A 14667-nucleotide genomic window follows, 5' to 3' on the forward strand; every position below is an offset into this window, starting at 1 on the left:
GATCACATACTCTCATTAGTTTTCACCCAAACCCTGAAGTCTCAGTTCAAGATTTTGTCTCTTTGCTAAATTACTAAACCTTTGCTCTACCAGAAATATAGCAAAGAAAACACTAGAGAAGATGCATCACTATGTTGTAAGACAGGCCAGTAAGATTCACTGCAAAACCTTTAATTAAAAAGGTTTTGTTGTTTGCTCCTACAACAAAAAGTATTTCTTGCCTGGCTCTACAAGTAGTTAGGATATCTTACCCATCCTCCAGCCCAGTCCGGAAAGTCCCAGAGTACATTCGTCCATCTGCCCATTTTAGGATCCCTCTGGAAAATACAAACCCATGCAAATATGTAAGACAATTTTTGTCTTTTGCACTTTAAAAATACCTTCTGTGAGTGAGCCTACTTATTGCTACAGCAACCACTTCATTTTGGTTTCAACAGCTCCAGTGCTTTTACCTTCCATGGGGTTTTCCTGAAAGCCACCTCCCATCATAAACAGCATCCTTGAATCGAGGGTCCTTGTAGAAGGTGTATTTGGCACTGCGAGAAATAGGAGGTTCCTGTCTTGGCACATTCCCACCAGCTCCATACAGGACCATGTCAGAAGTCCCTCTAAGGGCCTGATCCACTGCTTGGCTTATTGCCCTCAGCCACTTGGTCTGAAACAGAAAGTGGTTCATGACAGAATTTAGCCAGCAGCTGTCTTTGCACCGGCTCTCACCTTTACAGCAAGCACAATCATGCCACTGGCACTGCTCAGCACAGTGCTGTGCACTGCAACGCTGCGACACTCAGGCACAGCCAGCCTGCACACTCAGCTGCAGAAAGACTTCGTTACTGGGGAATACTCAGGAAAATCCTTCTCCAAGTTTGATTTCACAACGGGAGAAAAAGCATCATCTGTATCACTGAAGCTGTTTTAAATTTGTAGAAATGCCCACCTTTTCCTGTGGTGTTGAAGAAACAAGAACAAATTGCTCTTCAGGTGTTGTAATCTTCAACCCATTCCTACACAGGGAAAAAGTATTTTAATCTCTGAAATTCCATCCTGAAACCCCAAGATTTCTTAGAGCACTGATATTGTGCCTTCTCTTCCCTACCCCAGCTAGCATTCCCTTAAAGTTAGCAATAAAAAGAAGCAGCAGAAAGAAGACTTGCTTCCCTCTCGACCACCTTAATCTTTCTGATGTTTACACAACTTTTTTTAAGACACAGAAATACATTTTCTGAAACAAGAAAAAAGGGTAGATATGGCTGCAATCACTGCATTCCACTCCAAGTTCACAGTAATTGGTTACAAAATGCTCATCTTTTCTCCCAAAAGATCAGACTGTTTCAGCACCACAAGCAAGAATACTCACACATTACCAGTCTCTTCTGAAAGAGCTTCTACCCACAGTGTGGACAAGGGGAAGATATGGTGTGTTGAGAACTGTAGGAAAGGAGAAAGGAAACATCACCAGTTACTGATCCATTAACCCAGCCCCACTTTTTTTCAAATGGTTTATTTTTTCCCCTTTGTTTGAGAACTAGCAAAAACTGAGCATTAGGGACTCTTTCCACCAACTTTGCTTCAAGCAACAGCCAACAGAAACCATGCCAGCCACAGGCCAATGCAATCAAATGTTAAAAAGACACATGATGTCAGATTTATTTTTACACTGGAAAAACTTCAGTGTATGAAAAATATGTGGTGTTTGAAGCAGAGAAAAGGTTTTGTTGCTGGCTGCAAGCTGGCTCACCTGAGCATGTACCAGAGCATCATTGAAGAGGATGAACCAGTTCACAGAGAACCTTCCTGCGTGCTGCAGGGACAGGGCCCGATTGCTGCTCTCACAGATCAAACGCCGCTCCGGCTTCCGCAAGGAGTCCTGCAGGGAGGGCAACACAAAGTGACACAATCCCACTCCTCACTGACTGTGACTGAGGGCTGCTGCTTTAGTCTTTCACAGGAAAGCTTTCCAAGCCTTTCCAAAGTAAAGAGCACTACAGCAACACCAGCTGGAAAACACTGGGACAGCAGCATCAGTAATGGACACAGGCACTAAGAGCAAGAGATTCAAGCTGCAGATGGACTGGAAATCATCACCATACCGTCATTTTCCCAGGAAAGGTCTTCCAGAAGCCAAGGGTGTATTCTGCTTCTTTCATTTTTCTGCTAAGATGGACAGCAAGGTTCTCATAACATGAACTAGAATCCTGCAGCTTCTGGTATTCTGGAGATGCCTGCAGGGCACAAGGTAAGGCAGAGCTGAGGGTGCTGCTGATCCCCTGTACCAACACCACCAACCAAGCTGCAACACAACTGCTCATTTTATTAAATCTGCACTAAGGGCATGACAGTTGGTCTGGGTAATAAGCAGAGCAGACAGTTATTTTTTTGGTCACATGTTCTGTTAGTGTCCTAATAGTTTTTAAAAATCACAAGAAGGTCCCTGAATGTTACAAGGAGAATGATTAATACACAATTACATGATCTACTTTCTTGCAGCTCAACAAGCTGTCCCAGAAGTAGTGCTCATAACTGCAGGAACAATACTCTAAATTACTAATTACAATATTGGGCTAAATGTACAAGTAGTTACTGTGCCTGTTTAGTCATCTTTTATTTCAAAACAAAGTAATTATACACATCTAAATGGGTGGTAAAAGTCTACCTAATACATATGTAGTGTTTTTTGTAGAGTATTACAGCCAAGGGTAGCTGCAATGATGCCAGATGAAACTGAAAAGCAACAGGCAAATATCAAAACAATGTATTTGCAATTAAGCACTCAGGCACACAAACAAGCTCTGGCAGAATAACAAGTTTCTCCCTGTCATGTGATTTGTGCAAGTGGTGTAAGATTATGCAAATAAATCTACAAGATCTTCCCTGCAGCAAATACAAGTTTGAAGTAGCTCCTCTGAGGAATAAACTGGTTTTAATTACCTGGCATTTGCTTCACACAGTTACTTCCAAGCTATAAGTTTCATGTGTTTATTTATTGCACTATAGATAGAAAAACCATCCTACCACTTCAAAACACGTGGCAAGCTTTAGCAAAGTTCTGGCATAATTATGAAGTCGTCCAAATGGCATGAAAAACAGAGCATTCAAAACTTCTACTAGCTGCAGGTTTTCCTCATTCTTCTCAGACAGTTTCTGTAACAGCTCCTGGTTTTTACTCAAGAAGTCCCTAAATGATGGGACCATTGGGAAACAGAGGGATGAGAGAAGAAAAAAGACATTAAGACATCAGTGATGTGTTATGTAAATGAGCCCAGATTGCCCCTTTTTGAATTATCATAAACCCATAAAAATTGTAAGGGCAAGTGCACGCTGCTTATTCATCTATTTACAATTTAGTTTCAGGAAGTACAGCAGTAAAGATATGTAGCTAAAACTGCAACACAAGACTTGTTTTTTACTTCTAATTTCATATGCTCAGTCATCAAACTGGCTGAAGGAGGTTGACTATGTTGCTCACTTGGAGTGTAACCATTGCCTTTTTCCTCTTTACCACTTGATGAGTAAAGAACAAACAGGTGAGAAAGACATCCCCATTGCTTTTAGAGTAGCAAGTTTCTAACACTCTTGATTCATGCAAGAAGGCCTGAAAGAATCCTAACTTTGCTCTAGTGCACTTCCCTAAATATACTGAAATAATTTCTTCTCCCTCTGTTGTTCAAGGCAACTGAGCAGTTCTTCCTCAGAGAAAGGCAGGAAATCTGTTCAATCCTCAGTCTGATTTCCAAGAGGGAGAACTAATCTAGTTCAGAGAAGAAGAGGGAAATGATTCAGAAGACAACACATTAGCACACAAACCCAGAATTTCCTTATTAAAAGGAAAGCACATCTATTTTTCCCTCTCCTTTGCTGTAGGTGTGTGCTCACCAGTGCTGGCACACAGGACAGGTGCACTGAAACACATCCAGCTGGGAAACAGTTAAACCACAAGTTGCAAGAATCAGGTGAGGCTGAGAAAGCAGGGCCCAGGGACAGCAAAACAGATCAGAGTTCACAGCAGACTCCCTAAGAATGCTACACAATTAGTGAGATGCCATCTCACACAAACTACTGTGCCTTGTCCAGGTCTGCTAGTGGTACTTAAGAACTCTGTTACTGAACAAGCCTTAGGAATAAAGTCTTCCTTTGAGAGAAGACTGTTTTTCCTAATTTTAAATTTATGCCTCTGGACAGCTTGCTATTTTTAATTTTGAGATCCTCACATGGAGGTTTCTCTGTTGAAAAGCATCAAATAATAATAGACAACATTCATTACAGCTTGTCTACTCTTTTAGAGGACATCTCAAAAACCTGCCAACTATGGAGACTTCCATTGAAGCTGGGACCTTTTTTAAAGTCAGGACTACATCTAATACATTCATGCTGCAGAACATCCATAAAAGATGGGCTGACACCATTAACCATTTACTTAAGACAGTACCCCTCAGGGAGGGAGTGGGGGGGAAATTCATCATTAGCATCAAAGATATTCTTAACTTTCCTTTGCAAGAAGCAGGACAAAACTTGCACACATCTCTTCCCTGAAGTGTTATTTACCTAATGAGACCCTGGTTGCAGGAGGAGAAGCTGTGACACCCAGCAGTGACAACTGAGGTGATGAATTCAGCACTGGGTGATTTCAGTATGAATTATAAACAAGCTTATACTTGAACTAAGATTTCCTCTAAGTCATCCTAAAAATCCTGACCAATGAAAAAAGATTCTCAGTATCTCTCAGCAGGGTGATTCTGTATTTAGACTTTGGCACTGATCCTCAGAGGGCAGAATATTCTTCGTCCTAGGTACCAGCCTTTCCAAGAACTTCCAGTACCGTAATTTATACTGCATTCAAAGCACTCCATAAACATTAACTGAATTAGTCCCAGTTACAGAATTTGTGAAGGAAAGGCAGCAATTCCACAGACAAATTAAAAATTACCCTCAGTACAACTTCTTCAGAGCACTAGGGTGAGAGACCCAGCATGACTACTTTATTTCCTAGGCAAAACCTCTACAGAAATAAGAGAAAAGCTTCAGGATCTGGAAACCTCAACTGTACTGTCTCAGTCCTTCAAATACAATTCCTTCCTCACATTTACAGCATGAAATAGGGCAAAGAAACCTTGAGAGGCAGAGAAGATGACATGCAGAAATACTTTTGCATCATTTTAAAGCACTTCCATAAACTTAAAGAATTCAAATGAAATTCATTCATCTAATCTACTGGAGCTAATTTTCTTTGGTATTTTCTTGACAGCAACGTTTGAAAGAATAAACACTAACACTGAATAATGATGAACATTTAACCTCATTTATCTAAAGTTTAAAAAAAATCATGACCTGAACTCTGTTTCTTTGAAGGAACTCCCAATAACAAGCTTTTTTTCCACCTTTCTCCACCTTCAAGATGAACTAAATGAACTCAGCAGCATTTTAACCTAAATTCTTTATCACAGTTAAGAGGAGGTAACTTTCTCTTGATTTGAAGGAAAAGGAATTAGTGTACTCAAGTATGCTGAGAGCCAGTCTCTGCATGGTCATTACTACACACATGCCCTCTCAATTCTTTACAGTTAATTGATAAAAATGTTCAAAAAATGGTAAAGGTTTGCTTACATTGCTGGCTTTGCAAGGAGCATAAATCCTCCCATTACGAGGAAGTTTGTTACTGAAGTACAATACCTAATATAGGGAAGAAAAAGATCTTCAATTAGAAAGTGAAAACATCCCAGAAAGCAGCAACTGTTGAAATGTCCAAGAGTTTATGATGACCTCTGTAATATCTTTTACTACACAAGTTATAGAGTACTTGAGCAATACTCTGTTACTGAACACTTGGCATTCACCTTCCACATGGAGCAGTGAACATGCACTACTACACATTTCTGCTGCCATCAGCACAATGCAGAGGGCTTACTTGACTTTTACTTTTGTTTCTCTCAAATTTGGGTGTGTACAGAATAAACTACCTGTTTGAACCATTTAGTACTACTAGCTTCTAATTACAGTCAGGATGGAAATTTCAAGAGAGGAATTTTCTCTTTTCCTGCTATTCAACATTCTATGACTTTTCTCCACCACCATTAGAAAAACAAAACAAAACAAAACCACCCTTTTCCAAGGGAAGAGGTCTCTGCTTAGCCCATTTAACAGATGATACTTGTGTTGCCTGACTGATCTTGAAAGATACTCATGGTGTAACACCAAGGCTCTGATGCCATACACATAAAAACATGTAAGCAATAGCGAGCAAAGAGGGAGTGCAGAAGACAAGCAGTAGTGAGAACAGAGGTTAGGTACTTCAGTCTTTGAGGAAGAAAAAATTAAAACCTTCTATTCTGAGTAATGAGAACCAATTTTGAAAATCTAGGTTACAAGAAAAATTCGAGTTGAAGACTAAGTAAGAAAATGAGAAAACACATATTTAGATTTATGAACAATCTATATGATAAACAAAGATGGAAGCTTCTTTTAGGGTGATACAGCATAAGTTTGTCACTGACCTAGCAAAAATGTTCTTGGTTGTGTCTGTGTTCAAAAAAAGTGCAACTAGTTGTCCATCAAACTGCTATTGCATAACAAAGTTGACAACTACTGCATAATAACAAGTAGATAATCTCAAAATTTTGTTTCCTTAGATATTTTCAGATATCTGGTAACCAAGATACAACACTTTTAAACTTTCTGTTAAACCATTATTTTTCACAAAAACCTGTAATTATTAAGTATGATGAGACTTCTGTCACATTTAAATAAAATTGTCCAGAAACTAGAAGTTACTGTCAGGAAAGACAGGGAACAGGCTGAGTGCATAGATCTTCTCTCCCAAAATGCATTAAGCCAATAAAAACAATAACTAGGAAAATCCAGACTTAATGCTCAGTACTAAAGCAGCTCCAGCTTTTGGGTGACAGGTGTAATGCCAGCTGTTTAGCAGGCATGAGGACAGAAGAATTTTTGTCTGGAAGACAATCTTTAGTTAATGGCTACTGAAAAAGCATTTTGTAACCTCAATAAACCCCCAAAGGCAGCTCTAATTAGCAGCGGTATAACCTAGCAATGGTAAGTCTTGTCACATTATACTACACAAGATCCTTAATAAGTGATGAATATTTAGGTTTATAGGCAGCAACCAAAGAAGAATCTGTACCCAGAGTTTTACACAAAGGAAGGTGATGCTGTTCATGTGCTCCACTGGTGAAGACTTGGAAATACATCTCACTAAAAATGAATCCATTTGTGTAAAACTCCACACATTTCTAAATCACAACAATGCAACAGTCACATAGCTTTCCTTATGACCTACTTTCCCTTAACTCAGGGCTTGTTGCAGTCAGTAGATTAAGCCTGCAGAGACTCAAGATGAGAGGGAATTGGATACTTGCTCAGTGTAACTATCCAAAAAGAGACTGGAATGCTTCAGGATGGCCAAGCTCCTGGCTTCTTTTACTCCATGAAGAAAGCTACTTAAAGAAGCTCCATGTTGACCAATGAGATAGCACAGCTTGCTGAACCTGCTTGCCATTTCCTGCAACAACTGGATTGCATTTGCATTGCCCAAATTATCTGTAACAGACCAGAAAGCAATTTAGATTACCTTATGAAAGAGCAGCACCCATTAACAGAGAAAATCTCAACATGGTGCCGTTTAGATGTTTTATCAGTACTTTCACCTCATGGATACATTATCCAGAATCAGAAATTCAACAGTTTTAGACTAAATACAGCTCAAATAATGAAGGTATTTCAGGTGAAACCATCAGGAAAGTGCAAATATTAACAGAATGAACACTGTCAAAATGCAACTGTCTTTCATCTCTTCATCCAAACAGGGGAGAAAGCAATAGCTTAGTTTTATCTTGAAAATATCTTATTAGGTTTAAATTTTGCATAACAGAAACTGTAGGGGGAACGATATCAAGGAAAACATTAAAAGAAGGTCTTACCTAAACCTAAAAGAGGTCTAAGAACCTGAGATTTGATCTCACTCAGTCTGAAATAAAACCTTCTCTCAGTAGCAGCCAACTCATGCAAACTGGCAATATATCCCATTACGTTTTTGTCAACTAAGGCCAGACAGTTGTCACCACCAGCTATCACATTGCTTATGTACCCTATCTGAAAGATGAAAAAGAGAAAAGAAAAAACAGCAGCTTTAATGTTTTTCTTTTTACACCCCAATTTAAAAATAGAGTAATGCAAATAAAGCATATGTTGAAGAGCTAAGTGGTAGTAATTGATGGTAAGCATTAATTACCTTCAATAACAAACAACCCACTCAATACTGTCTAAATACAGGAATGACAAAAGTTGAAGATACATTTATGAACTGCTGTTCATTTTCCTGACTCTGACAAAACCAAAAGACAATAAATACATAAATCACCTTTTAAGGTGGCTCATACTACCATTCCATGTTTAAGAGACAGTGACCTTCAATTCAGTACATCATACATTTCTCCTATTAAATATGAAGAATATAATTTATTAGAGCTATGACTGTGCTCTAGACAGGTCCTTTCTCGACCCAGAATATGCCAATTTATTGATAAGAATCCAGTTTATTGATACTGCAATATTACTAACAGTAGTACTTGCTTTCCACAGTAGTTCAAAGCAGAATTCTTATCTAAAGTCAGCACAAGTGCCACTGATGCATTATGGTTCCTCATGAATTTTGGCCCACATGCAAAAGTGAGTAATTCAGAGTTTGAGCTCTACTTTTATTTCCTTGATTGATAAATAGAGGATTCCTTTGAAACACTGAGCCAAAGTCTTTCCACAGGCAACCAGTTCTTATATGCAAGAGCCTACCAGTCACCCTTGAAGAGAAGGGAATGGCTAGCAACAATCTTACAGAAGGCATACAGGTGTGTGCGTCTGCATGCACAGACACAGACCCAGTGTCTAAGTCTCTGTCCCTCCTCAAAACACTTCCCAAACAGCTTTCCTGCTCAATTTAGGGAAATAGCAGTGATACCCAGAGGAGCTAAGGCAGAGACACTCTCTGCCCTCATAATTTCCTTTTTGTTACCTTAAACTCATGTTGGTTTGAAGCCATACACAAACTGGAAGAGGACATGTAATCACAGTTCACACTGCTACCTCATGCCAACCTCAAGGCACATGTAAGATTCAGCTTCATGAAAAAACCTGTGTAGGGGCAGCCCCTGTCTCCCATTGACATCAAATGCACATTTTTGCTCAGATCTCCCTTTGCACTCATGTGAAAGGGAGGGGTGGGGAAGGAGAAGGTGCAGAACTCACAGGGACCTTCTGCCCAGTCACTAACAAGAGGCAGAATGGAGTTATAGAACAGAGCAGCCCATGGCCTCAGCCAGTTGAGAGACAAGCAAGTGAAGAGCAGTAGCAGTGAAGCCTGGACACAAAGACTGGTGAAGCAGAGCACAATAAAAGTGTGCCTTTCTGCAGCACACACAGATGTAAGGTAATGGATTAACATACTAGAAACACCTCCTTGTCCCTCAAACAGAAGGGAAGGCCAAGAAACAGGCAGGGGAGAGAACAATACAAACTTGACCTCCTTTCTGCACCCCATCCAATGTGCTCCTCGTTTGACTACTAGGAACCAACCACGTGCCTTGACACCCTTACAGCTCATCAAGCCACCAGCACCACGCTGTTTCCTAAGAGCACCAGTATGATCTGTACTGACTTAAAGGAAATAACACTCACCTTACTACAAGCTACTAACAAAGCTGGACTCTTAGAACAGCTATTTTCATTCAAATTATTTTCTGTTGATGTCTCCTGGCCACAGTAATATAATCCAGGCTGGAAGTCTTTCTCATCTGCTAAGAAGAGAGAATAATCTAGTCCTGCTGCTGTAGTCCAAATACCTTCACCGCACACCTAAAATTCAGGAGGAAGGAAGACATTAAAAATCATCACCCAAAGCTGAAAGGAGAGAAAAGTATATAACTTTTCTAGTCACACATGTACATAATTCACCTGCCAAGAACAAACTATTGCAATAACCAGCCAATTTTTCAGCTTCAGTGTCTCATAACATATAAACTCCTTGCACATATACTGAAAACTCTTTCCAGTTTTCTTTCTAATGGTTGATTTTTTTTGCCTTTCAGTTACAAATCAGTTTTATTTTTAAATGGGCATCAAGTGAGTTTGATTAAAGTGGAACACTATTCTCCCCTCTACATTTAACTGGGAAATCTATATAAAGTTGGGAGACAATTAATCTGCTGTACATTAATTTGCATAAGGCCTAAACAGGACAACTATGCAGCTAGCTTTCCATTAAGATGAGCACTAGAAAACATGGGAAAGGCTGTGGTCTAACCCAAAAATTGTTATTTTGCTATTCACTCAATGTGGTGAAAAGTTCAAAACAAAGAGAAAACCCACTGCCAAAATTCTGCAAAGCTCCGGAAATAAGGAAACGAACAACAAATGTGGGTGTGGTCCGACCAAACTAAAAACACTAGAAACAATTGTTTAGAATAAAAACAGAGCTCTGAAGTATTCACAAGTTTCAACACTGCAACATCAATATCAGAAAAATCAAACATAAGGTAAAAGTGAAATCTGATAGGAAAATAGAACAGTCACATTTCTCAGTTCTAGAACTTCACTGTGGTCAAAAACCAGAGGAAGTCTGTGAAAATGATTTCTTGTGTAGATTTTCACAAGCTCACCTAAAGATCATTTTACAGCATAAGCCAAAGAAAATCAAGGGCTCTGTTATTAAATAGCACATAGATCCATGAACAGGTCCTTCTCAGAAATTACTCTGCATTCACTTGTACAAGAAGAAAACCACAGAAAACAAAGTACCTTTGCAAGACGAGGGACGGTTGTTGGGGAGTTCAAGTGACCAAGCTGGCCAGAGATATTACTGCCCCAGGAATACACCTGCAAGAAGCAGTGCTGAACATCAGAATGAACATTTATATACATGGAAACATACTGAACTGTGGTAGTACAACACATCAAGTGCAAACACACAAGTCAAGGCTATAGGAGTCATGTACTGAGAAGCATTTCCTTCATTTTCACTGCCTTCCTACATTCTGAGATTGTCTTCTCACATTCAGAAATAGAATGCATCAAATCAACTCACAGCAATCTTTAAACATAATGTTGATGGTACGTGCAGAACTTGGGCAGAAATACAATTTACATTCCACAACACTTCCATGCTGCCTCCCACAAACAGGAACAAAAGTTTAGAAGCAAAAGAAACTAAAAACTAGAAAAGACCAAACATGATAATTATGTCTGAGAAACAACAAATGGTAACAATGACTTGTACCTGGGATTTGGCAGTGAGTGCTAAGGAATGATGGCCACCAGCAGAGAGGTAAATCACTTCCTTACCATCAAGGCTTTTCACACACAGTGGCTGAAGCCTGTCATTCCCCAGAACCCGTAAGGTGAGGGAAGACGGGTAGAATGTGGGAAAAAGAAAAAATATTATCAGAGGTACTGTTAATGTGGAAACACTCAAGGTTTTATTTCCTTCTCCAAAACAAATTAGAAAAAACAAATACATATGGAACCTTCTGGCAATAAACCAGCTTAGTCAAAATGATCAGGAAGGGCAAAAGTTGATGACAAACCTCACCCCAATTTGGATAAATTCAAAATATCACCAAAACTATTACTGATTACAAAGGGTAAAATTGGAATTGATTGATGCTCAGTAACAACACAGCTTAAAACATATTACTTGGAGAAAATTAGATCACAACATCTGAAAGAACAAGCAGACACTGCATGGCAGATGTTTAAATTTGAGAAGCTGAGAGTGTTCAGTACTCAAAATTTCCTAGCAATTTACTGAATAAAAAAACATTTTTCAAAGAAATCTCACCTTGGCAGAACATCACCATGCCCTAGCTGTCCTTCCTTGCCCTTCCCCCAGCTCCACACCTCTGTTCTTAGAGAGGGCAAAAGAGCATCAGCTTCACCACTGTAGGTTGGAGTCAGAGCCACAGTCCTCATTTTTGCCCGTCCTACCTTCCGTAAGAGCCTTGGGGAAACTGAGCAGAGGCCAAGAATGAGAAAAATTTCTGATCATTTTCATAAATACATCACTCAGATTGTGCATTACACAGTAACAACACTACTTAATAGCAAGTGATCAAAACTTCTTGAAGCAGTTTTAATTCAAGCCCGAGAACAAAGGTTGACAGGTAAGACAATAGGTTATGGATACAAAGAGGTACCACAGGTAGTAAAACCAGGTAGATATCAAGTAGTTTTTACCAGCTTCTAAAGTATAGCAGACATATGAAAACCATGCAGTTATAATGAAGCAAAGAAACCAAAACAAACTATACATTAAAGTGTTTTGAAAAAAAATATATCCTTGGAGTGAACAGAAGACTTCAATACTTCCTAAACTTCCCCTCAAATGCAAGATCAATATAGAACTAAACCATATATACATTCAGAGCAATTAACAGCACTAAATTCTGTGAGGGAACAAAGTCATTAACTTTGAAGTTCAGCAGTGGGAACTGGAATACTTATAGGTCTCTGGCTCAAAACCAGCTCAGTGCAGTGCAGATTACAGACCACAGATTTTTATCTTTGGCTACAAAACCACCATGAAAGATCATTTGGCAATATGACTCCTCCAATGTGCTCACTTTACCTTATTTTAACAAGAAAGACCATTTGTAGACCCACTGTTTTTAGTTTTCTTAGCATGCAGTATCTGCTAGTCTTTACTCTCTCCACTGCTTTCAAGCCTTAAGGTATCATTTAGAATTCATACACATCTTTGAGAGATCATTGGATTTGTGTTTAATAAATATTTGGGGTTTTTTTCACTTACAAACCTCCACATTATTATAAGTTTTCCAGTGTTTTTTCCCCAACATGCTTGTTTACCTTGTGACAACAAGCCAGGCAGGGAAAGTCTTCGACTCCCTCCTTCAGATTCCTCTTCCCTAATATCTACTAGACTGGAACTCTTCTTCCCCTGCATGGATTCCAGCCTGACTTGCTCCTCTCGGCTGTCCTTCAGAGCTTCGGGCCCCGGGGACCTGCTGCCCGACTGAGATCCCGGCTCACTCGAGGATGTGCCGTAGAAGTTCATGACCTTCTTCAGGGACAAGGCTCCAGCCTCGTAGGTGGCAGCGACTCTCACCCCAACTGCTGAGGCACACGAGGCCACCAGGCTGTTCAGGGTGGATGTGCTGCTGCCTGGGGGTCCAGGGATACAAGCACTGAGCTGCTCCTCTTGAGATGGCTAAAACCAAAGGGAAGTGGGAAACTATCAGAGCAGGCAGCACAGTAGGATGATGATACACATTCACTATTCAAACCACGGGCCAGACTGAACACCATATAATATTTATTATTAATGTTTACTGTAAATTATAGATGTATTTTAACTGTATAATATAAATTATCCAGATTTTTTATGCTTAGGTGTACATCTATTGCTCAGAATGATTTTTTAAAGGTAGCACCAAGCACCATTTCTAAAAGGACTGGGCTTTGTCTGTTACACCTGCCCACATAAGAGACTGTAAGTCTGGGGTTTTTAAATAGCAACAAAAAAAGGATATTTGCACACAAATATAAGAAGGGATATAATTTTAAGCTTATTGCCAACTTCTTTGCCACCAATGAAAGTGCATCAGTGAGCATGCTCCATTTTGAGAGAGACAAGAGCTCTTTTCAATATGTAAAAGGTAAACAGCAATTCATGGATTCATTTTGCAAGGCCTATCTTAAAACCAAACTGGGCTGTGTCTCCTTACACCGTTGTTGTATCCATATAAAGCTTAGTCAATAACCCTCAAGTCACACGAGGGACAAATTGACCGAAGGCAATTATTAGCCCCAGCACACCATTACCTGTAATAGCAAACAGCTGACCCACCAAATAAGAAACAATGCCCAAAATGACCTCTGACAAATAGCTTGAATATTAAAACAAAGACAGCAAAGTCCTGTTTTCCCATCTAATACACAGTGGAAAATAGTATTATTGCAAGTACTACAGCTCATTTTATTCCGACAAAATAAAAACAATCTTTGACTTTAAAGCTTAGGTTAAAGGACTGGGATTGGTTCTATTTACTTCATCCTATTTCTAAAAGGCATACCTAAGCAAAACAGGAAGGAAAACTTCATTTGTGTAGGAAAGCAAAGAAAAATGAAGGATTTTATTAATGCTGAAACGTTACATTAGACCTCATCTCTGCTCTTCACCTTTATGTCAATAGTGGAAGATTCAGTGAATCAATTCCAGTCTTGATTCCTGAAACTGTGCAAGGAAAACAGTGCTCTGGAAATATGCCAGGAACAAGGAACTGACAACGGGAGCATGAATCTATGTGTTTCAGTCATTTCTCAATGCTGGAGCTCTTGCAGGAGTCTGAGGAGCCCACAACTGCTAGAATGCATTCATTATAGCAAGAAGCAAAAGAAAGAGCAAATGTATTTACACAACATGCATTTCTCTAAAGGAAGTTTTCCTCAGAGAAAGAAAGCATAACTTGCTGAACTACTAAGTACTGGACAGATTTTAAAACTATGTGGTTTTGTTGTCATCAGAAGCAGTAACAAAAATCAACTATTTTGTAGGTATTGTGAAATTTATTTCCCAGAACCACCGTGGAGAATATTTTACTGCAACTACTAAAAAAATAAATAAATTTATGTCTGCACAAGACTTTAAAT

At 39.4% G+C, this 14667-nt stretch overlaps 1 protein-coding gene across 2 annotated transcripts in view; it reads right to left on the reverse strand.

The window, feature by feature from the left end:
• Window positions 1-14667, reverse strand: part of ALS2 (alsin Rho guanine nucleotide exchange factor ALS2) — a 36848-nt gene that overhangs the window by 13600 nt on the left and 8581 nt on the right. For both annotated transcript variants that reach the window (XM_059476111.1, XM_059476110.1), the window contains exons 5-19: window positions 12865-13225; window positions 11840-12008; window positions 11279-11375; window positions 10801-10878; window positions 9682-9858; window positions 7932-8103; window positions 7371-7551; window positions 5602-5667; window positions 3013-3175; window positions 2091-2222; window positions 1739-1867; window positions 1358-1428; window positions 938-1004; window positions 453-655; window positions 252-317 (exon numbers count right to left, since the gene is read on the reverse strand). In XM_059476111.1, coding sequence (XP_059332094.1) covers window positions 252-317; window positions 453-655; window positions 938-1004; window positions 1358-1428; window positions 1739-1867; window positions 2091-2222; window positions 3013-3175; window positions 5602-5667; window positions 7371-7551; window positions 7932-8103; window positions 9682-9858; window positions 10801-10878; window positions 11279-11375; window positions 11840-12008; window positions 12865-13225 — 2132 coding nt within the window. The remainder of the gene's footprint in view (window positions 1-251; window positions 318-452; window positions 656-937; window positions 1005-1357; window positions 1429-1738; window positions 1868-2090; window positions 2223-3012; window positions 3176-5601; window positions 5668-7370; window positions 7552-7931; window positions 8104-9681; window positions 9859-10800; window positions 10879-11278; window positions 11376-11839; window positions 12009-12864; window positions 13226-14667) is intronic.

This window comes from Ammospiza nelsoni, chromosome 7 (assembly GCF_027579445.1).
Source record: "Ammospiza nelsoni isolate bAmmNel1 chromosome 7, bAmmNel1.pri, whole genome shotgun sequence".
Classification (NCBI taxonomy): domain Eukaryota; kingdom Metazoa; phylum Chordata; class Aves; order Passeriformes; family Passerellidae; genus Ammospiza; species Ammospiza nelsoni.